Source organism: Salminus brasiliensis, chromosome 12 (genome assembly GCF_030463535.1).
Source record: "Salminus brasiliensis chromosome 12, fSalBra1.hap2, whole genome shotgun sequence".
Taxonomy (NCBI): Eukaryota; Metazoa; Chordata; class Actinopteri; order Characiformes; family Bryconidae; genus Salminus; species Salminus brasiliensis.
This window is the reverse complement of record NC_132889.1, coordinates 9511806-9538633: the sequence shown is the minus strand read 5'-3', so window position 1 is coordinate 9538633 and position 26828 is coordinate 9511806. Positions and strand designations below refer to the sequence as shown.

At 39.2% G+C, this 26828-nt stretch overlaps 1 protein-coding gene across 3 annotated transcripts in view; it reads right to left on the bottom strand.

Moving 5' to 3' along the window:
• The window catches only part of nherf1b (NHERF family PDZ scaffold protein 1b), a 33118-nt gene extending 8451 nt beyond the window's left edge, over positions 1 to 24667 (bottom strand). Inside the window, exons 1-3 of one of the 3 annotated variants that reach the window (XM_072693984.1) lie at positions 23964 to 24667; positions 7548 to 7718; positions 4304 to 4457 (exon numbers count right to left, since the gene is read on the bottom strand). In XM_072693984.1, the coding sequence (XP_072550085.1) occupies positions 4304 to 4457; positions 7548 to 7718; positions 23964 to 24440 (802 nt within the window). In that variant the 5' untranslated portion in view covers positions 24441 to 24667. Of the gene's footprint in view, positions 1 to 4303; positions 4458 to 7547; positions 7719 to 19368; positions 19654 to 23963 lie in introns of those variants that run through there. The other 2 variants (XM_072693985.1, XM_072693986.1) reach the window with 2 other exon arrangements.
• Between the last annotated feature and the right edge of the window lie 2161 nt (positions 24668 to 26828).

Below are 26828 nucleotides of genomic sequence, written 5' to 3'. Positions count from 1 at the left end.
AGAAATTGGCAAAACCCAGGAAGCGCTGGACAAGGCGCAGAGAGGTTGGCCTGGGCCAGTTTTCCACGGCCTTGATTTTGGCCGGGTCTATGCGCAGGGTGTTGTGGGACACAACAAAGTCCAAAAAGGAGATTGACTGCGGCATGCGAAATGGCATGACTAGGTTTTCGTAATGCCCAGACGGGGTGATGAACGCCTTCTTCCACTCATCACCCTCTTTGACCCTGACCAGGTTGTAGGCACTGCGCAGGTCCAGCTTGGTGAAGATGGAGGCCTGCTGCAGTGCCTCAAAGGCTGAGGTCATGATGGGTAACAGGTAGCGGTCTTTGACCGTTATTTTATTGAGGCCTCTGTAGTCAATACAGGGCCTCAACCCTCCATCCTTCTTCCTCACGAAGAAGAAGCCGGCCCCAGCGGGGGAAGTGGATGGCCGGATGAACCCTAAGGCCAAGGCCTCCTGGACATAGTCCTCCACTGCCTAACGCTCTGGTGCCGACAACGAAAACAGGGGGGGGGGGGGGGGGGGTAGTGCCAGGGAGGAGGTCAATAGCAATGTCAAAGGGTCTGTGGGGGGACAGCAGCTGGGCCTGCTGTTTACTAAACACCTCCCGAAGGTCCCAGTACTCCTTTGGGACTCGTGAGGAGTCAAAACCTTCGGGACTGGTGTCAGTACCCACAGTAACCCTAGGAGTCTTGAGGCATGAGGACCGACAGACTGGCCCCCATGCCAAGACAGACCGGGATAGCCAGTCCACATGGGGGTTATGACGCTGGAGCCAAGGGAACCCCAGCACCAACTGCAAGTCAGGAGCACTGATAATGAAAAACACTATCTGCTCGGTGTGAGGACCGACTCGCAGCGTTAAAGGGTGGGTTTGGTGGGACACCACCTCGGGCTCCAGTGACCTACCGTCTATGGCTGCTATGGTCCGTCTCCGCGGACAGGGAGCTTGAAGGTTTGCGACAGCGCCGCTGCAAACCGGGCCGCAGAGGCACTTACGTCAGGTTGGTACTCCCACACTGGGGAGGCCCAGGCTAATGCCCTACCGGTAAGGAGAGAGATGATATACGCCACCTTAGCACGCTCAGACGGAAAGCGGGGTGGCTGCTGAGTGAGCTACCACGATCACGTGACCAACGGGCCCAAGTGCAGAGTCTTTAATCTTAGAGCAGGCAAAATGGAAATGAGAAATAAACCACTCGGGACTCGAACCCAGGCTGCCGCGTTGCAAGACTGATGCTCTGCCTCTTTGGTGAAGCGGCAGTTATCAAAGTGGCCAACAAAAGAAACATAAAGGGGTGGATTTAATAAATAAGGAGACGTCGCGTCTAACACAAAATAAAGGCGGGAAAACAAACAAACAAAGGACGCCAGGGGAGAGCTGGCTACCTCTTTAACACTAGAGGGAAATACAACTAAGGGCAAAAGGATCTCCCAAAAGAAACGAGAAAACTGGGAAGTTACAGGGAAGGCAGACACTGCTGCCTTCCTCTGTAAAACAAGTGTATGTGTGCAAACATGCACACACACATACACACACACACACACACACACACACACACACACACACAGGCACACACACCAGGGAAGACAGACACTCCTGCCTTCCTCTGCTACACAAGTGTATGTGTGCACACACACACACACACACACAGAAACACACTGCACAGACACAGGGAGACAGACTCGGGAGAAACACATGAAGGGGAGTGACACACACTCAGCCTTCAACTCGAGAACTACACAGACACACACGACCAGAGTCAAAAGATCCAGCAGTGGGGCAACTGGATCTGTGTGCCTATATAGCCTACTGCCCAGGTGTAGGGAATTGGGCTCAATTACTGGCTGGGGTGACTCAGGGCCTCCCCCTTCCCCTAGAGCCACCCCTTACAGAAAGTAATGTTGATGATATGCAAGAAAAGGTTGTGTCACCAAAAAATATGAACTTTTATTATATCAGCATGAGTTGTGCACAACCCCTGTATTGTGGAAGCATTTAGTTATATATACGAATGAAAAACACTGCTGTAATGAGGACACAAACAACCAGACAATGCTTAGACAAGACAGTCCCTCAAAACAGGAAGGAGTATTTTAAGTGGATATTTTGCAGAAATCCCTTTGAACCAAGTACAGAGGTCAGTGGCTAAGACCACAGAATGTGCACCAGTGAACATAGAACTGGTTTATATGAGAAATAAACCCCACATCAAAGCAGGTGTTGCTTTTGCCAGAAAGCATTCAGCTAAAATGCACATAATGGAGCTTTTTTGATTGAGCATAATAACAAATATCACCACTACAGTTAAGGTTAACTTTACAAATCCAGACAAATCTCATGGATTTAAGAAGATACTTTTGTCTGTTGAAATGGCAATTATTGTTTGAATGTTTTGTATACATTTTTACAGTTTAAAATGAAATCAGCATGAAAAAGCATCTAACTTGATTAATAAAATAATAATGTCCATTTACACCTATACGAAAAATAGATAATTGGAAATTATGGAGTAGTGCCACTATTTCTCATTAAGATGAAAGGCATAGAGCAGTTTGCATGCTGACCACTATATCGACTACAGTTCAAGGAGGTCAGCCAGACTGGATCATAAAATATTACTGGATTATAAACACTTTTTTTTTTTTTGCAATTTTAAGAAAAGTCGCTACTAAAATAGATAATTCAGTCCATAATGTACCATTATAGAAACAGTTACTGTTATTTTACTTCAGTATTAATTAGCAGCACAACATCTGACCTGCGTGGCAGTATTATTTATAGAAACACAAAGACTGGATCGGAATCGGCTGATGCTCAGCATTGACATATTCAGATCGGATTGAGGGGCAAAATAACCTGAATAACCTGACCTCCACACAGTGAGAGATGATAATTCCTGCCACAGGCTCACATCCCAAAGTAATCTAGCTTGTTCTTCTGGGAAGTGATTGTTCTAGGAAAGCTTACTGAGTCCCACCCAGCAGTAAGGGTGTGGTTAAACACACAATCATGGTTTAACTAAAGACTAATAGGAGACGCCTCAAAGTTAAATAGAAAGGTCTAGAAACAATCAGTGCGCAGCAGTACAGAAACAGGCAGTGAGCCCTTATTAGTATTCACAAGCAGAGAGTCGCTGCCTCACAGTCCCTTGAGATCACAAACTATTCATCCAGATTCCATTCTCAATAGAAGCAACAAAGTCATGGAAATGTTGACACTGTATATATTGACTGTTTTGGAACTTGAATATTATATTTATATGTGATTTTGCCGATGGCAGGAGGGTGGCCATAAAGTAAATAAAGTGAGTTTACCCTCACTCTGACTAATCTGGCTGTTCCAAATAGGATACTACACACCACACACAGCATCTGCAGATACCTTTCTTTCACCAGTTCACCTTTCACCACGGAAAGACGCACAGACACCTTCAACTTCAACCAGACCTGACAGTCTACTGTCAACATACAGAGTCAGATGCCATCTTTAGGCAGTGGTGAGTATTACAAGAGTAAGCTAGTACAAAAAAGGTGAGTAAAGGCCATATATAGTTCAGTCTAATATCTGAATGGGTCCACTGCTAGGGTTTTTTTCTGTTCCAAGTTCCACATTGAATTTAGCCTAATTCATTACCTCATTAGGTAAGCACTTAATGAGCAAAATCAGCAGTTCTTCTCAAATCATCAAGAATCAGTGTTTTGGCAAACTTGTTGAAAAACATGCCATTGAATTCAAGCCATTTTGTCTATCATATGTTTTGCAGTTTATTATATATTAACATTAGGATTAGGATATTATATCATTAAATTGTACCTGACTTTGTTTAGAAATCAATTTATTCCTTTTTTAACTATGTATAACTGATACATGAATTAAAACATATACAACATACATAAAACATTTGCTCCTGTTACATTGTGTTACATGTTGGGCTGTGGTTTATTATCATAAATATTTTTATTTAATAAAGACATTTATTGTCTGACCTGACCTGTCACTGAAATTGCCTGTGTTCTGTGCAATATAACATAAAAAAACATCTGGTTTGGGAGCAATTTAAGCTCAAACTTGTGTCAAACTTGGGTCGGATCAAGGTCAGATCAAAGTCGAGTGCAATTACTGTATTTACAGCTGCCCAAATGAAACGCAACCACGGTTAAAGATGGGGTCCGATTTAACCGAACTAAAAAGTGCAGGTGTGAAAACGTACAGTTACGTTTGTCTCAGAGACGCTTATCAAGCATTGTAGGGTTTTGTTAGGGTTTTGGTTCACATTGGTGTCAGTGCTGTGTTGGTACCTGTGATGTGTTCTGCCGACGGAACAACCCTGCACATTTTAAAGAATGCATCTGTGTCTTCATCCACCACCAGCAGCATTGTCTTATCATCTCCTGCCTTAATTGCAGCCACTACCTCAGCGTGCATCTTTCCCTCCACTGGCATGCCATTTACCTGCAGAAAGGAAGAGACAGAGAGAGAGAGAGAGAGAGAGAAAGAAAGAAAGAAAGAAAGAAAGAGAAAGAAAGAAAAAACAGCTGAACTGGCACTTTACTACATAGTTTCTTTTTTGGAAATTTTTGAAAAATTGACTGTATTTTACTGAAACACATATAAACATATTTTCTATGTCAAATCAACAACAAATTAAGGAAGATTAGTTGGTCCTACTTAAACAACTTAATAAGTTCAATAAGTTTGACGAACCTGAGCTGATAGATTAAGCTAACAGTAGATTTAACTTAATTTAAGTCACTAAATTTTCCTAAACTGAAAGAAAAACATTACATTGTGTGGGTAAACTTTCAATTACATTAAGGCAACATTTGTAGGGTAAGCAAGTCTGAGCTCATAAGGTCTATGATTAGGCAGTAAAATATATGTGACCCTCAGTTCATTAGGCTGGATTGTAGGATTTTTAAAGAATATATTTGTAAATGTGGAAAATAAGTATTTGGTCAATTACAAAAATTCAACTCAATACTTTGTAACATAACCTTTGTTGGCAATGACAGAGGTCAAACATTTCCTGTAAGTCTTCGTCAGGTGTGCACACACTATAGCTGGTATTTTGGCCCATTCCTCCATGCAGATATCTTCTAGAGCAGTAATGTTTTGGGGCTGTCGCTGGGCAACATAGACTTTCAACTCCCTCCACACATTTTATATGGGGTTAAGGTCTGGAGACTGGCTAGGCCACTCCAGGACCTTGGAATGCTTTTATAGAGCCACTCCTTCGTTGCCCAAGTGGTGTGCCCAATGGTCTTGTATGTCACAGTTGATTTATTGACACCAACCTGCTTGCCTATTGTAGATTCACTCTTCCCAGCCTGGTGCAGGTCTACAATTTTCTTCCTGGTGTCCTTCGTCAGCTCTTTGGTCTTGGCCATGGTTAAGTTTGGAGTCTGACTGTTTGAGGCTGTGGACAGGTGTCTTTTATTTAGATAATGAGGTCAAACAGGTGTCATTAATACAGGTAACGAGTGGAGGACAGAAGAGCTTCCTAAAGAAGAAGTTACAGGTCTGTGAGAGCCAGAATTCTTGCTTGTTTGTGGGTGACCAAATTCTTATTTTCCACCATAAAATCCTACAATGTGATTTCCTGGAAGTAGGAGAACTTGCACAATCAGTGGCTGACTAAATACTTTTTTGCCCCCCCCCCCTTTCTCCCTCTCTCTCTCTCTTTCTCTCTCTCTCTCTCTATATATATATATATATATATATATACACACACACACACACACACACACATATACATACATAGATATTTAGAGAACTATGGGAAGGGTGTCACCTCTTGGCTTGTAACCTTTCAAAAGCTATTTCTGTGAGATTCACAGCGTCATTGTTCCAGCACACAGAGTAGGCAACCTGTTTATCAGAGCAAGGATTCATTTTTCAAAATTATCAGTCTCCTTTCCTGCAGCTCCATTGAAGGAAATCCTGTGTCTCTTAATCAAATGCGCACACACATAAAAACGCACACACAAGGAAAAGATCATTAGTGGAGACTTTCCCAGCATAGGAACCTGTATTTAAAAGGTTGATGTGACTGCACCATACCAAGGAAAATACAAAAGCTAAAAAATGTTTGGATTACTTAGCCAACACAAGATATAACCATGTTTTGAAGGCAAGCAATTCTCACCACAATAGAGGCTTTGTATGCATTAATACCTTAAAACGTCACATGTTACAAGCTAAACATTCTGGATTTTGGGAACATGGTGGTGTACACACACAACGCATGTGTGTGTACATGAATGTTCCAGCTGGGGCCATTTGTCCAGCACAGTTGCACTGAGAGAACAAAGTGTACTTGGCATACAATGGCTGCCCATCCAACACAAAAAGGCCAGCACTCGGTGGGAGGTCCACCCAGTCTTTCCCTCAAATCCACACTCCTACCTTACTTTTTCTGCTGTATTAAAACAATAAGAAGCAGAAATAATTCAAACTATAGGTGATATGCCTCTGATTAAAGATTTAAATTAGTGCTGTCAGGGTTAACTCTATGTTTATTGTGTATTCAATATATATACAGCTAATAGTTAAAACATATAGCCACTGTTGCTTTTACTAGGCTTCCATCCTATGGCATGTCATATTTCTGGTTCATAACTCTGCCCATAAAAAGCAATCACCTCCTTGGAAAGCAATCACCTCCTTTTAAAGTGAATGACCTAAATCAACAGAGGTCCAGGCTAATAGTGCTGGTATTCTTACAATTTGTGAAATGGAGAGTGTAGTGAATGTCTCTCAACACCTGTCTGGAAGGTCCAGTCACTTGTTGATCAGTATTACTGGCTACAAATACACTATGAGGACAAAAGAGCAAACCACACAACTCAGAGAAATTGTTATTGAAGAGAAAAAGTCAATGGCTGGATAAAAAAAAACAAAAAAACAATTCACTAAACATTCCCCGGAGGGCAATGTTGTTGCCCTGCAGGAATTCATGCACTATGCTGTGTTCCACCAGCAAACCTTCAGAGCAATGTTTTTTTCTACAAACAGGATGAACACTGAGCAAATCTTTTCCTTCCACAAAGTGTAATCCCTACACTGTAGAGCTAAGGATAACAGTGTATATCAGTTTGTATATCAGTTTAGGGTGTGCATATGGTTCTAAGAAACTCTGTCCAAGAGTGAATGCTGGGTTGGATATCGGAAGAAAAAAAGATCACATTTAATCTGATCCATTGTATCCAAATTGTATCACATTGTCTGAATGATAATACCATGATAATACCTAATGTTAACCTAATGTTAACAAATGCTAAGATAGTAGCTATTATACTGCAATTATAAGTAATTCATTTTGATATAATATAATTATAAGTAAATCATTTTGCATATTTTCCATGTGATAGATATTTTTGAAAGAACTTTTTTTTTCTACATGACAAGAGGTTCCATTAAAAGCTTTGCAGTCAGATCAATATAAGCTGGAACTTAATTGATTAATCAGTATAATAACAACATAATAATAACAGTACAACAGATCAAACCAGACCAGAAGGGAGTGTGTGAAAGTGTGTGTACCTGTACAATGCGGTCTTTGGGCCACAGGCCTGCTCTTTCAGCTGGCGAGTCCTCATCCACAGCTCTAATGTACTGGCCTGGTCGGGCCTTCTCGCTGTGCAGGTTGAAGCCATAGCCATTGGAGCCTTTCTGTATCACACACAGCCGTGGCCTCAACTCGTTCTTAAAGCTCTGCTCAAGAAAAGAAAAAGGCCATCAAACATTAAATGAGCTGAAAGTCACTCAGACCTTATTACTACGAGGGACAAAAAATATGATATGGTACCACATTTTCATTACTACAGGAAGGACAATCTCCAATGTTAGTTTTATGTAGAGTTTAAAAAAAGGACTAAATGCACAACATGCATATATTTTTGCACAAAAGCAACAGAGCTTAAATTAAAGTTCAGACTAGAATAGATTAACTATGGTTTAGTGTTTTAGAAATGCCAGTTGGAATCTTAACATTTATTATTTTACTGCACATGCAAAATACAGAATCCTTTCAAATTACTTGAACATAAAATATGGATAGTACTGCTGCTAAAGCAAAAGTAGATTAATGATAAATAACTGATGATGTTTGTAAGTCTCGTGGGCTTGGTGTTACACACATGATGGGCTCCTGGGCTTCCCCTACAGGTGGAGAGTGTAATTCAACTTACGCCACTGGCATAAATACAATTTGCACTCCCCCTCATGGACAGCGGTACACAAGCATTTGTTGATAAGCTGAGAGATACAGGACCAGCATTGGAAGTTACAGAACTCATGTCAGTTACATGACATGGATTACAGGATTTTAAACAAATTACTGGAGTTATGTAGTGTTTTGCAGTTCTAGCGAGAGGTCTCGCATACACTGCACTGAAGTTACATAGTGCAGTAGCCAGCATTCCGAGCCCAGAGTGACAATGTCAGAGTTGCCATTCCTCCTCTTAGAAGCCAGTGGAGCAAACTGTTTTCGAAGCTGTTATTTTAAGGTAAATTGGCTACATAAAAGTTGCTTTAACAGGAGTATTACATTACAGTATGATATGGTAAAGGACAGAAGAGAAGAAACACTGCAAGTGCTGCAAGTCAGTGTCAGGGACATTTCCTGCCTTTACTGTGTTCCTAATGACTGTGCACAGGATGAGGTCACCTGACTACCCACCCCTCACTATTCTCAGATGGTATGTGGCATGTTTGTTATCCAGGAAAAAACTCCCTTCCTCCATGTTTAGCCAGCACAAACTGTGTCTTTTTTTAGAAGGCTGCTTTCTGAAGGTAGCTTAGACAGTTAATCTGGCCTTGGCCTGGAGAGATACATTTAGCACAATAAACAATTTATGTTGTATGTTGTTTTGGGTAGCTGAGCCAGGTCCAATTGCTTAATCATATAATTGTTACAAGAACATACAGAGACAAAAACAAGTTGATGGAAAAGACCTGAACACAACAGTCTTTTCAGAAGACATATATATTTTTATCTTTTCCTATAACAATTTTGAAACCCACTACCAATGTGCCATCACTACTTTCTCAACGTTTGGCTAATGTTATGTAAAGATGAAAAATGTTTTATTTGAATTTCCAAAATTAACCAAATATCATCAACTCTTACAACAATGTGGACATAAATAATGCCCAATAATGTCATTATGCATATTCCTAATGACACTCTTTATACTGACATCTTGACATTTCTACCGTTCACACACATTTGGAGATGTCAGGCTCCCATACCTTTTCTTTCCATTCTTCAAACCAGCCACCCCCATTCATAGTTTTCTGCTGACCTCACCTGTTTCCTCTCAGGAACAACACGCCCACACTGGACCATGGCCATGCGGAAAGCAGGCCCCATCCTGTCGGATCTACAATAGCACCACACCCAAAAAGCAGAACATCTCAAGTCCCCAAGCAGACACACACAAGCCATAATGACATTGTTGTAATTCACCAGATCTACAACCCAGGCAGGCCTGCTTACTAATAAAAGCCTTGAAAAGGGTTAGCCCACACCCTTAAGGCAGGATGTGTGGGTATGCATGTAGTCAGCTCTGAAAGAAGCAATCCAGACCTAGTAGCTATAATTAAGCAGGACTCCCCCTACAGCTGAGATTTATTATCTTCTAAAACACACTTCCTCTTTGTTTTACTTTGCTTAGTTAAGATATTAGGTGACTACAAAGTTAGTTAAATCAATGGACAAAGACAATGTTTATGTTTACATGCTTCACATCTTAGGTATTGTATTACTGTAGTGAGTCTAACACTGCCAATAAGTAGGGTTGGGCACAGTTAATATGTCAGTGAGAGACTTTCAAGTTTCAAGTTTTTTTAAATTAAAAGAATAAAAAATAATAATAATTAAAATGATCATACATATGGATGCAAAGTCAATTTGCAATTGACAACCTCACTTCACAAAAAATAAGTAAAATGTTCTGTAAAAAGGACGACCTTTGTTGTGTTTGTTCAGATGTAGTAGAATAATGACAATATAGTATATTAAAAGCATTTTGAGGTAGTTGCTTGATATTATGATAACAAGAAACCATGCTATTTTTTGTCTAGGTCATCATGCAGTGAAAATGTCAACCCATAACACCCCTAATGCAAACACCCACAGTTCACATGCACTTGCATCTTACATTTACATTTTCCTGACATTTCCCAAGATTCTAGTGCACAGACCATACATACCGACCTCTACCACATATACCACATATATGCAGTTAATATCTGCTGTGACAACTGAACCTTAGTTAAATATGGTCATTATAAACATCAAGGGCAGAATCCCCACCCCCACCACTTCTTCCATCAGTGAGGCAAGCACAGTACATGTGGAATAACAGAGGGCACGTTGTGTGAAAAGTGTGGAGGAATCTTGTAGATGGCAAAGAATCTGCGGAATCCGCTGCACACTCACAAAGCCAGTCCATCTCCTGAGGAAGAGCAGGACTTCACTCCTACAACACATCCTGTGTACACAACCCTAGCTCTGACCTCAGATCAGCACTCTTCAGTCACCAATAGATCAACTTAGCTCTATGCGTACATCTCTACTCCGTTCCCAATTGAGTTCCAGTGCTCTAGCGAGGATGACAATCTTGATATGATTTTTTTTTATCAGTACTCATTTTAAGCAACTAAAAATTAAAGTTAAAAAGTTTTAACTTTTACTAACATATTTGCTTCCCAGACACCTTAGCAGCATTGTTGGCTTTTGTTAAATAGCTTAGTTTTGGAATGAGGTAGCTTGAGGTAGATCTTTTCATCCCATACAGCTGTGATTGAAGTGAACAATTTGCTGTCAAACTGACAGCTTTTTCTTTACATCAGAGGTGTCTGCTACAATTTAAACTATTTAAAACTTATTTTTTAGGAAAGATACAAATAATGACCAAGTCAATAAAGCAGGTTTCTGTTTGGCCCTTGCACTGTCTCCACTTTCCACTTTCCATTTTCATGTCAATAAATCGGGGCTCATATTGTAAATAATACATAGATTTTTTCAGGTTTATTATACTTTACTATGCATTTTTCAAATGTGGATTGATTGTTTGATTGATTGTTGTCTTAGTGTCTTATGGGGATAGTAGTCATTTCAGAGTAGTTATTTACTGCTCAACTAAACATGTCTTGGGACATTAGCAACACATGTCTTTCCTGATTGACTGCATTTGGGATAATGGAAAAATTATGAAAATCTGAATTTGCATTTGTCTCTGTTCAATTTGAACACAGAGACTGAACAATGTTCACCCCAAGCTGCTTCCTTCCTGCTCAAGCATAATTCTCAAACATATGCACAGGCTAAAACACTGAACCAAGAAAGCTAGATACAAGGCAAGATATGCCTTAGGCTTCCTGCAGACAGTTGAGTTTAGGTCCATAACACATTTATGACCCATTGTAAAACAATATAAACCCACTGGATCACTTATATCCTTATCTACAGATCAGCTAGTAGATCTCAGAAGCTTCAATTAGCTTTTCTGCTTGACACAATTGAACCAACTCCAAGATAATGTTTACTGTGTCCTGATGTAACTCCTGTAACACCTAAACTCTAGAATCAGGATTTTCTGTTTCTGCTCTGTTTCTGTTGTACAGGTTATTTTTATTGATTATTTTTTCAATTCCCTTTTTTTTCACATTTTTGTATGTACACAGAATTTGCTGTACAGGTAAACGTGTCTTGCCTTGGACTACACTCAAATGGCTTTTCCTACTGATGCTGCTTTTTGTAAAATGCTTAGGACAAACACAGAAGAGCCAAATAGACAATTCCCCTGGGCACATAACACACATGTACAAGGTCTCCTCACCAATCACAAAGCTGGTTTCTTATGCTCCAATGGCTAACGAAACCATTGCTGTTAAATGCTGTTAAATATAATTCATGGCTGCACAAATCTTTTGGTATAAATTATAATGTTTGACTATTTATGAGATAATTCTATTTACTGTAGGTTCATATTCTGCTGAGCTACATACCATCAAACAAATTCTTCCAAATAAGATCCAATTCTTTTTCTTCTTAAAGGAACTTCTTAAAGGAACTAAACTAAACCTTGGCCAGTGTCCCCTTTAGCAGCTGTGGTGACATGTTGATTAAATAATGCCACATAACATTGACATAACCATGCCACAAACATGTCTTGACAGTTTATGTCACAATGGCAATTTATAGTCATGGCATCAAGCATACCACACAGTATAGGTTATGACAGTGATCGGTAATGATTTTGTAAAATTGATACATGACATTGTAAAATTAATGAATAATCTTTCATGACATGCATCACAGCATATGACAGGAGCTGTTAATGCCACGGTTGTGTCAATGTTATGTAGCAGGTGGTAAAGTGTTAGACAGAAACTTTTACTGTTTATAACAAGTCCAAAGTCTAATCACAGTCAACCACATGGCCTGCAAATAATCAACCCCATTGTTACATACAGTATGTTTGCTACTGTACACCCCACACACTAAAGATGTCTACTCATTCTATGACAGCTAGTCAAACAGTGGACACTCTATAGTCCTTTGATTATGTCAATAATATACTAGAGTCCATGCACAAGCATCTTTTGATCTTATGATACACAGGGCTGGTACTACACTGACTTATAAAAATACAGCTAATGGTCTGAAACAGGACACATTTCACAGTCCATATGCCTCGTCTCTCAATCAATGTTTGTTGGCCATGTGAACTCAAACAGCCTTTTGAGACTTTAACAGGAATAAAAGATAGTTTCCACAACTACTCAGTGGGAAGATTTATAGTGGATATAGTGGATCTAATATACATAGTGAATGTATATTAGATTTCTTTAATCTTTACTGGAAGGATAGTACATTAAGAAATGATCATAATGCAATGTATTATGAGAATGTAAATGTATCATTTTTTAATCACTGGAAGAAGTACCACTACAAACAGGGTGTTGTGATGTTGTCTCATGCTGATTTTTGCCATGTTTTGCTGAGAAATGACTAAAGATTTGGCAGCACACTTCACACTTTGTTGCAGTTATTTTCACAGAAATTGCTGCAACAAAGACTAATGGCAAGCTATGCTATTCTATAAATATGTCACAGAAATGTTTAACGGTGGTTACGGGAGGAATGTTTCATGATACACAGTGCATTAAACCCTGCAGCATATGGGGCTGCATAGCCATAGACTGGTTAAAGTTTCCATGCTAACCACAGTCCACCTTTAAAAGCTCATACAAGCCAATATGTCTTGTTTCTTCAATTTTCAATCAGCTGTTTGACATTGGCAAAGAGGATTTGGCATTTGTTTAATGGCCGCAACCCACATACTCAGCTATGCTGCTGCATGTTCCTTGCAATTGTGGCACACTTTTACAGGGAAATTAACAGGCTTTCCAATAGTATAAGATTTATTGCCAAGAAGCAACGTTACAACAAAGAAATAATCTACCAAACACAAATTTCCTTACTTTTTGTGCTTAGTTTATATTATAATAAACCCATTATAAAACCCTTTGCTCTTCTATTATACTGCTATGAAAAGAAATACATTCCTATATAAAGCATTACTTCCTAAAAATAAAATAACACTGCCCACTGCTCCGTGCTGTAGTGTTCGATCCTTTGAGTCATGGTGGCGTCACTGCTCAGGGTGGAGATGTTAGTCTATTTCAGGATACTTAGTGTCACTTCCTTTTAGGCGCTGCCTTGGGAGGGCACTTTCCTTTCTCTCATTGTCAGATGGAGTTTGTGAACCTGGAGTAGAATAGCCTGAAGAATGGAATTTAGCATGACCGGATCCCCAAGAGACACTCTCCCCAGTCGCTTGGTTTACTCTGACTGACCACCCTCTACTTCTCACACATCCTAACTGGGAGACACGGACAAAGACTCCTCGCCCTACCCTGACAGCTAACATCACACATATGCCAAGAAACACAACATGCTGATACATACTAACACACATTCATACTTGTTCTTCTCCTCCTCCTTTAAATGTCTTTGGGTTCAGGACGCTGGCTTTGTGCAGCCACTCCACCCTGCACACTAGGCTTGGCTAAAAAACCCAGAAGAAACCAAAACTATTACCACTCTATTCCTCTCTTACTCTCATCTCCATTTGGTGTACCCACATGTGTGAATGTCCTTGGAGAATTGCATTTAAAAGATGACATAAAAATAATTAAGACATAATAAATCATTCCAGGAAACAATGGCATTATGACATCTCTCCCACATATTTCCAGTGTTTATGGAAAAAAAGAAATGGAACAATATCACGTTCTTTTCAGAAACCAATAATAAAACTGAGCCTAAAATGTAGGAAAGGTAAACAGTTTACTTAAAATGCCTATATCCTACACTTTTTGTTGTGTTTTTTTCCCAGAGGACCAAAAACAGCCATTATACATTTTAACATGGCCATTTTCTAAACTTTTTTTTTCTCTCTAAAGATTTTGATACTGTGCCTAAAATACTCACATATGTAAATAACCACTGTACTAATTGGCTTCACTGCATTGTGAATGTACCTCTGGCTACCCACGTCCCAGCTAGGCGACCCTTGCTCACAGCAGCACGCTGTGGTTCCAGGTTTGGTCGGCCTAAAAAATTTAAGTTTTAAATTTTGTAATATTGCATCTATGATCATCCACTTTGTGGACTTTGCTGAGCTCACTAGTATATTGACTCGTTTTAAAAATATACCAAATTGTTGATCTCTCCGAGGTTTGTTTTGTTTTTACAGTCTAATGATGGTCTCCTTCACTTGCATCACAATCTCTTTGGACTATGTTTTGAAAGTAGCCAAAGGAAGCTACCAAATGCAAATTATACACTTGGAAATAACTCAAAAGTCATGACTTTGCCATGAAACAAAGACTAACCCAAGTTTTTTTCTTTAATTAATTTTAACAGACACAAATCTAGTGTCGTATAGGCCCCGAGATGGTAGTTAATACTGCCTGTAGTGTGTTTAAACAGTGCAGTATAAACACTGATGTTTTTCCACACACACCAACACATCATAATCGTCCAGTAAATACTTGTTTATTTTCAGTCATTTTCAATCAAATGTGAGTTTTTGAATAAAGAGAGAAGTAGTTTTGCCAGCGTGTTAACTGGTAACATCACCACACATGTCAGTTAAAATAGACTCTTTTTGTTTTGTTCACTGAAATAACACAAATGAACATTGTCTAGAGTAGTGTTTGAACAAATGGGCACAGGGACAGGAGGGTAGCACAATGATGTCTGAAAAAATGCTAGGGACTGATAGCACAATGCAATAAACAGTGAAAGCACAAGAAACACATATATTGCATTTTCATGTTCCACTGTAAAATAGTTCCACACTGCAGACAAAATAAATAACCAGAGGGGCTAAACTGTCTTTACCGATATCAGGATAACACTATAGGTGACAAATGTTTGATAGGACACATTTTTACCATGCGATATGTCTTAGCTAGTCTCAACATTTAAGATGTACAAAAGCTGAGTGAGCTAACTGTGGTTCTTCAAAAAGGAGATAAGATTGCATCTGAACCCTCACACTACCACATGTGCATTAATTGCTATAGTATGTAAAATGTGTGTTCCGGGACACAGTCCAAGTTAACCTAAATGCATAGATAGAAAATAAAACGAAAAGAAAAGAAAAGAACTAAAAAAAGGTTCCAGTTTTTTAAACTACAAACTTTAACAATGTTTCATACTGTCATGCCACATAAAACATTCTTTATAATTTTTTGTTCTTCAAGATTTCTGGTCCTTTAGGATGGCAATCTAAGAGTTATATGCTATGCTTTAGTTATGCTAAAGTATACTGCACTATAGAGACAATGACATTAAAAAGCAAATTCTGCCACACCACCCTCAGCTCCTTAGCATTTGTCACACAAGTGTCAATGGAATTTAAACAATGGGGAGGGTTAGGGTTCAAAACATATATATTTATATATAGCTCTTTTTACAACTGTTGTTGTCACAAAGCAGCTTTACATAATTAGCAATTAGTAAAAGACAGGAAAAAAAGAAATGCAAGAAGACATAAAGGATCTAAGACCCCCAGTTGTAGGAAGAGGTAACATCTATTATACTTTTTGCATACTATTTCATGTAACTCTGCCTGCTAAAGCACTCTAAAGGAGCCTTAACAGAGTAGGACGAGGCAGGGGCCTGAGATGCTATTGTTCAGGTAGAAAATTAGGAACCCGCTACCAGAGTAAGACAAGGCCATGAGCCGGGATGCTATCAGAGTTGGATGAGGCTGCTATTCGACAATCACATTAATGCCATGGTATGTTTTCTTACCACGTCCCTTTAGTTATGTTTCAAGCAAGCAGACGTAACTTCATCCAACCTAAGGTTAGTGTCTTCTAGGTCATCCTTGACAGTTGGTCTGGCAAAACCACTGTTATTACCTGACCTATTGTGTCTGATTTCACTTTATGATTCGGTATTATGTATTTTATATTTAAGCTAGATTTAACATGACCAGATTGGAATTGTAAGCAGTCAAAAATAATTATAAATGAGAAGGTTGATTTCTTGTCTTTTTACTGATTACTGATCTGTAAAGCTGCTTTGTGACACACCAGTTGTACAAAGCTATACAAATACATTTGATTTGATTTTGAAGGTCTGCAATTTTAACATTGTGCCTGTAGTTAAAAACAGGGCTATAGTACATATGAACTTTAAGGGCAGAGTTTTTTACACTCAAATCACCAGACCATGTGCACATATACAACGACACAGGCTCTCCATTGTAAATTCAATTCAACCTGTGATCACCAGCTTCCTCTGCACTCTGTTCATGTAAACCATTTCCTCCACTGAACACTGCCCAACAATCATAGGAGGGAAGGGTCCCTCCCAAAGCATTCACTCTTTTACACTAACACAAACGATGTGCAAACACACACTTACACTCTAGACACAATATTCTACGCAAAGTCACATAAAGGGAACAAGCTCAAATGACCAAAAACAAATACAGTACATTAGAGTATAATGAAACATCAGCACTGTTAGAAGCTGCCCTCAACAAGAAGACAGACTTTTATAGTGGTCTGATTTTTAACTTTAAAAATGCTTGAAAAGCTACACATCACATCATGTCCCTAAATTATGTGGTTTCATTATATATATAAAAAACTCTGTCCAATAATCAGTAGGATCAGAATTTACTCTCAGAATATTACTAGTAACATCCCTGGATCCAGTTCTCCTAACATGGTGACATTTTTACTAAATGGTGACATTGACAACTATTTCTGACAGTTCAAAGACAGAACTGTGGCTGTTGATAATCAGTGTGTCCTCTGCACATCTCTGGACGACAATGAGAGGAAACCACCTTAATCTTTGTGGGGTCTGCGTGCTGGCTACCCCTTCAAGAACAGATTCCTTTTGGATACTTTAAACGTTTTTTCTCCCAGCCACATGGTGAGCATGCCCTGTTCTCATACATGGGCACAGCTGTACGTTCCGCACTTTCTGTGGACAAGATACAATGCAAAGGGGGTGGCATGCTTAAGTCTGAGCAAATTAGAGAGCTTAAATATATTACTGACCACCATCTAGCAGACAAGGAAGCACCACTGTCAAAGTTACTGTAATAAAGTTACGTCTTTTCCCTTCCAGTGAAATACTGTACAATATATCAAAGGTTCAGTGATTTTTCGGGGATAACTTGCTTTATTTTAACAGGCTAGATGTATTCTGTCTATAGATCAAACTGTGTATACTGATTTGACTTAGATGGGCAGAAATGTGCTCATTAGAATATCTAGAAAATCCAGGCAAAGAGTTTTATATGCATGAAAACATTCCCTTTCTTAAGTACTCATAAGTATATGGTCAAAGTGGTATTAGTATTGTAACAACCATAGTCCAATGCAGAATAAGTGACATGCATTAACTAAGCATAGAATTAAGGATTTAACTGCTGATGACAGCAGAAGCTTAAATGTGTGTTAGCAGTAGTTACCATCATTCCTTCTCATCCAGAGTTGTGCAAAAATCATCTAGAACCCAACTACTGTCATCACAGAATGACATGATTAAAACTTGAGTAATAATTAAGACCACCACAGACCCACAACATCTATTTTAAGGCTGTGCCTGGTTAGTCTTTTTACTGTAGTAACAGTCCTCAGTGACAGTGACAAACTACAATGCAGTGTATATAACAGTATTCTGACACATAAACATAATTGAACATAACTGAATTGTTATACATGCAGGGGCAATAGAATTTCTCCATTAAAGTGCGAGTCTAGTCTAACTCTATTTAATCTACAAAAAGTTTCATGTACACTACAAATCCTTGTAGTGATTTGTTTGATTCATGATCAAGTTATACTTTTGCTGTTCCAAACCAGGAAACTTTAGTTCTGCCACATATAGTCTGAAACTATATTCACAATATAGTGCACTTCTTTGGGGTTCGCCATTTTGTAGTGGCATCTGAAATCATAATGTCAAATTTTCACTGTACTATATAATGTATCCATAGTTCATTGCATTGTGTGGTTTAAAGATTTGTGTGCAACTTCTGAGGAAGATCACCATTCATTGGTTTATGCGACCAATGTTGCCAGATTGGGTGGTTTCCAATCAAACTGTACATATTTTGCAACACTGACATCAGGGCCCTTTACCAGGACTTGAAAGATTATCATGCAACAAGCAAACACAGGTCTCCCTGCTTAAGTTTTAAGACTTTGATGTACCCTGAGTTGCTAGGGACATTTGACTTGGCAGAGAGCTGTTGAAAAAAGGAATGACCAGTGATAATGCATTGCTTATAAAGGTATGATAATTTGATCTAGTTTGTGTAGTTATACTTCTTTCAATGTTTTCTAGTTTATTCTAATTTAATACCGTTTTTTGTTGAATGAGGTAATCAACAAAGGACTCTTATGTTCATGTTCATGTCACTGACTTTTAGTTCTGGATTCACGTTCACGTCACTCACTGGACTTTTAGGTTGACAACCCTCCATGCACGACGCCATGTTTTTTCACGTGTGTTTCATTTAAGTTCATTGCATGTTTTGATTTGGGTCACCTGAGAGCTGGGGTATATAGCTAGCTAGTGAGCAAACGCGATCATCCCCTAGCCGAGAATTACGGTTTCCAAGCCGACCTGGAGTGTCGGCGTCTGTGTACGGTTCATTAGCCGACCTGGAGTGTCGGCGTCTGTGTACGGTTCATTAGCCGACCTGGAGTGTCGGCGTCTTGATCCACTTGCTAAGCTGTTGTGTGTTTCACGCGGACATCTATGAGAGTCTGTTCAAGTTCAAGTGTAGTTTGCTGCTCTGGTTCCTACCTGGTCGCCTTGGGGATTTGGCGACTGATGAATTTGTTCTAGCAGTATCTCCCTTTCTATCTTCCCCATCTCGCCTCGCTCCCTGGCTACCAACCAGCCTCGGGTGGCTTTCATGTTTTTGCCCATGTTCGTTTGTCACGTTTGTATTTTGGTTATTCATTATCCCTTGTGTTATTGCTGCATTCTTGTCTTTTCCCCTGATTGTTTTATTTATGTCTTGCATCGTACCGTCCCTGCGAGTGTTCACCCGTCATTGTCCTAGCCAGTCATGACACCTATCATAATAAAATGCTTTAAAACATACCTTAAACATTTGGGTTGTGCCACAAAAAAATATATAAATTATAACATTGCTGCAAAAAAGCTTGCTATTTTGTAATTGATTTGTAAATATTTTAATTATTAAAATATCAACAGTTTATTATTAGACAATGATGGTTGGTTTTGCTGTTATTGAAAAGCTGAATTTTTGATAACTGCTGGGTGTTTCATGCTTGCTGGCAAATTTTAAAACATGTTTTGGCTGGAAACCACTGTAGCAATTTCGCCACCCTCTGTGACACACTCTGCTGTCGCACAGCAATGAGCTCTCACACATAACGACCTGTGAAACTGTTCACTACCTCGTAGATTTCTGTTTGGCTAATTGCCTGTGCCTCACTAAGACCTGTTTCTATGCGCTCTAGCGCCCCCCTAGCGTGCATTTTTTTTTCAAACATGCTGAGAGGGCAGGAGACACTAATCTGAGGGTGGCTGTAACTACGCTGATTAAATGTGGGTGCTGCAAACAAGATATCTTTACATTTATTTCCTCCTTACAATGCATTGTCAAATTTCAGGCATCAAACTAAACAGTTTTAGGTCTTAGAAAAATACATAAGAAAACATGTCTTACTACCTTAGTCTTAATACAAAGGGGCTTCAGAGCAGAAGCAGCAAGCTGAGATAAACAGCCTTGGATGGTAAAATTGTAAGTGTAATATTTGCAATGCATGCTTTTCATTACTTAAAGATGACTATCTATTATTCTGATACTGTCTCCATAAGAAAGATACATATTTTATTGGTTATATTAGTTATTTTCCAAATAACAGGACTCTGCTACCAGCACAGGTCCAATTTAACCTTATTTTTCTATTACAAGAGAAAAGCTCAGTCCTGTATTTATATTATTAGTGACAAACTGCAGTATATTCTTCAGTGCATAGAGTTTTTATCTACATTGTATCCTTTAGTAAACTACAGTAATTATCTGAATTTACTTTAACATACAGAAAGCCTGTAAAAGAAATTCATACAATACTGCTGGGTCTTGATAAGATACAGAGATCAATACAGCAAAAAATGCTGTGCCTGAAAATGTACCATATTACATTTCCAATTTCAGGAAATTTGATTTAACATTATGAAAATACAATATTTCATAACAATGCTCTAGGCAGAAGCTAATGTTAGCTCAAAGATCATATATGCTTAGAATAAATGTGCTTTTATTAAAATGAGTTATTTTCTTCAGTTTTTTGTATAATAGCCAAATTAATCTGAAAAAGCTTGTTTTCATTGCAAAAACACAACACTGTATGTTATTGCACCCCTACAGTTCTTTTACCTTAATGAAATTCTGTTTATCAACCGAAAATGACCGACTCCCTTAGTCATTATCAGTACTGATGTTGGTGCTTGTGCCACAGTTTAAACCACAAAACACAGATCACACCAGGCTGTTTCACAGTATTGTGTAACAGGCCCATAAACTGAAACCACTGTGTTAAGTAAAGCATTCTGGGTATTTCTGTGATGGTGAGGACTGGAGCTGTAAACAGACACAATCACCATGGGCAGCACAGCTGTTTTGGAGTTAGAGTTTGAGCCATTGGAAAAGGCACAAACCATTAACACTGTAACTGTGTGCACATTCAGACACAAGACTACATCACTCTACATACAAAAATGGAATGTGTGAGAAACACACACTATGGGTAGAAATAATCTTATTATAGGTTTATTACAGGTTTCTGGATTCTGACTGGGTGAAGGACCTTCAGAGAGGGAAAGATGCTTCAGGTTATTGTTGCTTTGAAAGGTGAACTGTTGCACCAGAGTTTGCATGTGTTCTGTAGGAGGTTTTGTTCAACAATGTTCATGTATTTGGTGGCATTACCCTCTTACTGCCTTTGAAAAGGACCTTACGGCATGATGCTGCCACCACATTTTAACACGGAGATGGTGTTAGCAGGTTTCGTGCAGCGCCTGTTTCTTGAAAGATGTACTGCTTGCTGTTATGACAAGAGTTTAATTTTCACCTCAGACTATAGAATGTCTTGACACTTTTTCAGCGTGACTGCTGACTGTTTTTTTTTTTTTCTTACTTTCCTGATTGAGGCACTTCTTGCCTGCATTGCCAAATTTTGGCAGAGCTTAAAAAGGCTCAACATTGTGCCAAGCTTCCTCCACACACAAATACAGAAGCTACTGATGTTCTGGGAACGCACTTAAAAAGCCTTAAATGTTTCCTATCCCTGGGTATGCCTTGCCCCAACCAGATCGAGAAGATCCACAGACAGTTCCTTGGACTTCAATGGCTTGCTTGTTGTCTTAAAATGCAGTGTAACATGTGGACCTTTTATAGGTGTCAAACTTAAAGTTGCCAAACTAAGAAATTCCTTATCTCTATAGGATGTAGAAAAGCTGGTACACGATTTTACCTCAAGGCTAGTTTACTGTAATGCACTTTTGTCAGATTGTTCCAGCAGGAATCTTAATAAACATTAACTAGTTCAAAATGCTGCAGCTATTTTACCATATCAGTCCAGTTCTATTAGCACTGCACTGGCTCCCAGTTAAATTCTGTATTGACTACAAGATTCTTCTATTAACATACAAAGGCCAACATGGCCTCGCTCCTGGATAGCTGCAAGATCTTATTACATATTATGAACCATCAAGAATACTTAGATCTCAGGACTTCTTAGTAGTTCCCAAAATTCAGTAATTCGGTAATTAATGTTTCCCTTTAGATAAAGGTTGTAGGTCCAGGGGTTCATAGACACAGGGAATTGTAGTATACTGAGATGCTGGAACTGTTGTCTCGCTGCTTGCACGCGATCATCACCAGCCCCACCCCACGACCCATGCCAGACCAGCGGCACACCCTCCGACCACTGCTACCTGCCAAATGACCATGCTACAACCTAAACGGACTCTTAACTATCTTCCACAATTAACCATATTAATCATTACTCTCATTACTCTTACCATCACTGCCATGACTATATTAAGTTATACTACACCATGGTTATTATATTATGATCATGAATATGTTGCACACCAGAGCAGTTTAACAGTATAGATGGTTTGGTAACTTTTATCAATAATTTATAAATGGTTCTGACCAGAGGAGGATGGGTCCCCCTTGTGAGTCTTGGTTTCTCCCAAGGTTTCTTCCTCCAGCTCTGAGGGAGTTTTGCCTTGCCACTGTCGCCGTTGGCTTGGTTTGACCTAATAACATATCACAAGGTACCACAGCACTCTTCTCTTCCCTGACCCACAGCAAACGTCTAGCCAACCAACTGGTCTTTTTGGTATCACTTTAACAGAGTGGGTTTCTGATTCGTAGATGTCTTGGCAGATCTTACTGATATTAAAAACAAAAGAAATTTAAAGCCATGTGCCTGAAACAGCAGAACAAGGTTAAAGTAACAAGGGGGGTTAATATTTTTCTCTTAGCAGTGGAAAGTGAAAACTGGGTGTGAAACAATGAGAAGTTGTTCAGTAGTTCTGCTCTATTCACTAATGCACCCATATCCTACATCATCACCCATATAATTTCAAAACCAATAAATTCAATACAGGTTATTTTTGTAATTTACTTCTATATGGACTGCATGGGCTGCATATTACTCTGTTTTTGTTTATTATAATAATGTATTTTATGCTCTGGATTCCCCTTTTGAATTCTGGTTCCAAAGTTTCTTGACTTTTCCCTAGTCACTGTGGATCTTTGTAAACTTTCTGGGGAAAAATGTATATATACTGTATATACTTTCTTTGGGAAGCAAATATACATTTAAGGCCAAAGACCCTCTCTCAAAAGCTATAATACTACTGCTTCAAGTAGTTTTATAATAGCTTATAATGTCCCCTAAAAGGTATTAAACGACTTCCTTAAACAGCTGCTTAACTGTGAAAGTTTCTCTAGAATTCCACGTTTACATTAAACCACACAGCAAAATGCAAATAGATTAAAAAAACGATTCCCCGTTAAAACAACTACAGCACAGTTTGGGTTATTAACTGAACACTACTTGAAATAGACAGAGTAAACTACTGACAGCCTGACTTTGGTAGCGCTACATTTCGCACATACGCGGTATCTTAACTGATATGAAATAGTGATATTCATCCAGATGGCTTGGTCAGCGAAGGATATGACTTTTTTACGAGGCTTGGGGGTGGCATCCCCAGGATAGCCCCTCAAATCGACCCGGTCTACATGTTCTCATTGGGTGTTTTAAGTAAGGTTGATTTCTGACTGTCTAAAGAGCGATATTTGCATTAATTATTATAAGCCATTACTGAACAGTTACACCACTTACCTTCTCTGAACTCCCCAAGCTCTCTTTCTTCTCCACAGGACTGTGGTTTACCCCGTTTTTCACGGGCTCCGGCGTGGACTCTCTGGGGCCACCGTTCACTTCCACAGCCTCATTCTCCAGCTCCCAGTCCGCTATAGGGATTCCCTCCGTCACGTACTCTCTCAGGCACTTCAGCTCGTGTTTTCTCAGCAGCTGCTCGGTGTCAATGTCCACCACCACCAGCTCCAGGCTGCCCTCGGTCGCTCGGATTCGCGAAACGACCTGCTGGTGACTTTCGCTCTCCACATTCTCACCGTTAACGAAGACCAAACGGTCCCCCGCGCGGAGACCTGACATCTCAGCGGGAGAGTCCGGTTCCACGAGCCGTATGAATTGTCCCGTCTTCCCCTTTTCCCCGTGAAGATGGAAACCGTAGCCATTGTCGCCTTTTTCGAGAACGCAAAGTCTCGGTCTCAGAGTTTCTCTCAAGCTGGGCATGATGGTCGGAGAAAACAACCTGTTAGTAATGACGGCGCTGAGGAAAACTAGCGTGCCACGAACCGCAGAAACAAAAAGGGCGTGTTGTTAGGTCATGTAAGGGAGGGTGAAGCTTGCCACGGCACATTAAGGGAACAGTCGGGATAACGGGTTCTTAATTACTGCAGTTTAAACCAAAGTAGCCGTAAATGTCGATGGTTCCAGGATTGTCCACCGCCAAGCACCGACTCCTCCTACCAGATTACGCCTCCTCCTCTCGCTGCCTCTTAACAACAACCTCACTGCTCTCACAGTGACAAAATGTTATCCTCAAGTTGTTGTACTGCAGCTGGAAAATGATCGTCACCGCTTAAAAAACAGGTTATGGTGTTTAAAACTTTTAAGCATACGCAGGAGAAAGCAACCTACCGAATTGTATATGGAAAACAAACTTTAGGATTGTCAAAGTGTATGTGGTATGTATGAGCATGTATCCAACATGGCTCCTATGGAGTTAGATGGTGGTTGCTATGATTGTGCTATAAGGTATTTCCTGAAGGAATACCTTAGCAACCACTTTGCAACACCAAAGCAACCAATGGCGATATCAGAATATGATAAGGCTATAAGATCCCAGGCGGTTGCTTTGGTGTTGCTAGGTGGTTGCTAAGCAGTTGCTATGGTATCCGCAGTGGTTGCTAAGCATTGTCGCTATCATGTCCCACGTAGTTGCTAAGGTGTTGCTAAGGGATTGCTATTGTATTCCAGGTGATTGCTAAGGCGGTTGGAGTGTGTTGTGGCTGTGTCTGTAATAGAGAGCTGTAGACAGACAAATGGAAAGTTTTAGTTGGATAGATAGACAGACAGATAGTATGTTGTAAAAACACATTAACTCTATATGAAAAACATACTGTGCAGCTGCTACACAAGTCACTACAATACATGTGCTAAACAGGAGTTAACACTGAAAGTGCTTTTTCAAAATGTAGATAATTCTTACACTTGAAGTGGATAAAGTTGGACACAGAATTAGCAATGCTCCTCCTGAACAGCTATGTAAAAGCTGTAAATCTGTATAATGTTGGAGTGACTTAATATACATTAACTAAATAAATTAAAGAAACAACATTTTCTGTAAACAAAACAGGTACCTAACCTAACCTATTTTAAATACATTTTTGTAAATCTTTACACCACATGTATGCACTGACTGTTTCTAATTCTAAAGCAAATGGTGAGTAATTTAGGTGTTTAGTTGCAGAAGGTTTGAAATTTGAACCTTTTTATATTTAATACACACAGGTTGGTATGTACTATAAAATATTGTCTAAAACCTTGCAGAAATAGCATATAGAACAAACCAAGTTGTGAACAAAACACAAATGCCTGCATTAATAATAAATAAAAATAGCAGTTGGCTATAGTAGTAAATTAAAGGCACACACACAAGGTAAGAAAGGACATAAGGGTAAAAGGGGTAGTAAACAACACAAGGGATACCATAAGTAAAAGAAGACATAAAGATAAAAAAATAGCAATCTCCAGATGCAAATGAGAAGCCCCCATGCCACAATATTAATAAAGCCAATTAAAATAAGCCATTTCGTATATATTTAAAAACACCTTTAATTTGACTTAGATGACCATCATGCTTTATTACAGCATGATCTTTGGAGATATTTAGGTGATTAAATAAAATTATTTTATTCATATGGTCTTAACAAGCTTGTGACTGGTGGCTGCTTGCAGGAGATGGAGGAGACCTGTGACTGTTATGTAGAAGAAATGCCAAGCAGAAGGAATATCGTATTGCTAATATAATTAACTGCACTTTGCCATGGAATCTAAAAAACACTGATTGGTATGAAGTGCATGCGAGAGTTTGTTTTTTGCTGTTAGTGTCAGTTATAAGTGTTTGTACTAAAGATGGCTACATTTGAAAATAAAACAATATAAACATATATTTACTTGATGTTTTTTCACTCCAATAAATTCAGATTTTTATCTTTATTTTTTAGACTAGAACAGTGATATTTGGAGTCTTTGGAATTTACATCATCCCTCAAACTAAATGCTAGGTGTAGGTCTGTTTAAGTGGGTTAAGTGTTCACTGGGAGTAAAGTGCGCAGCACTTTGATCTCTTCAGCTTTGTTCTTTCTTGTTTTCCATGCTGCCACCTGCATCACCAGGTGTGGGATTCATTTTCCTATTGTACTTAGTAGTATTTCATTCTGCCTATGTCTTGCATATGCCGGAAATGCCAGCCTATGTCAGGCCTGTATACCGAATGCATTTTCTGTGATCAGATACAGTCAGACACGTTAATACAAGTAATTATTACCTTTGTTTATTTATTTATTTATTTTTATCACAGAAAGTAAAATCACTTTTTATGGACGGTGAAACGGA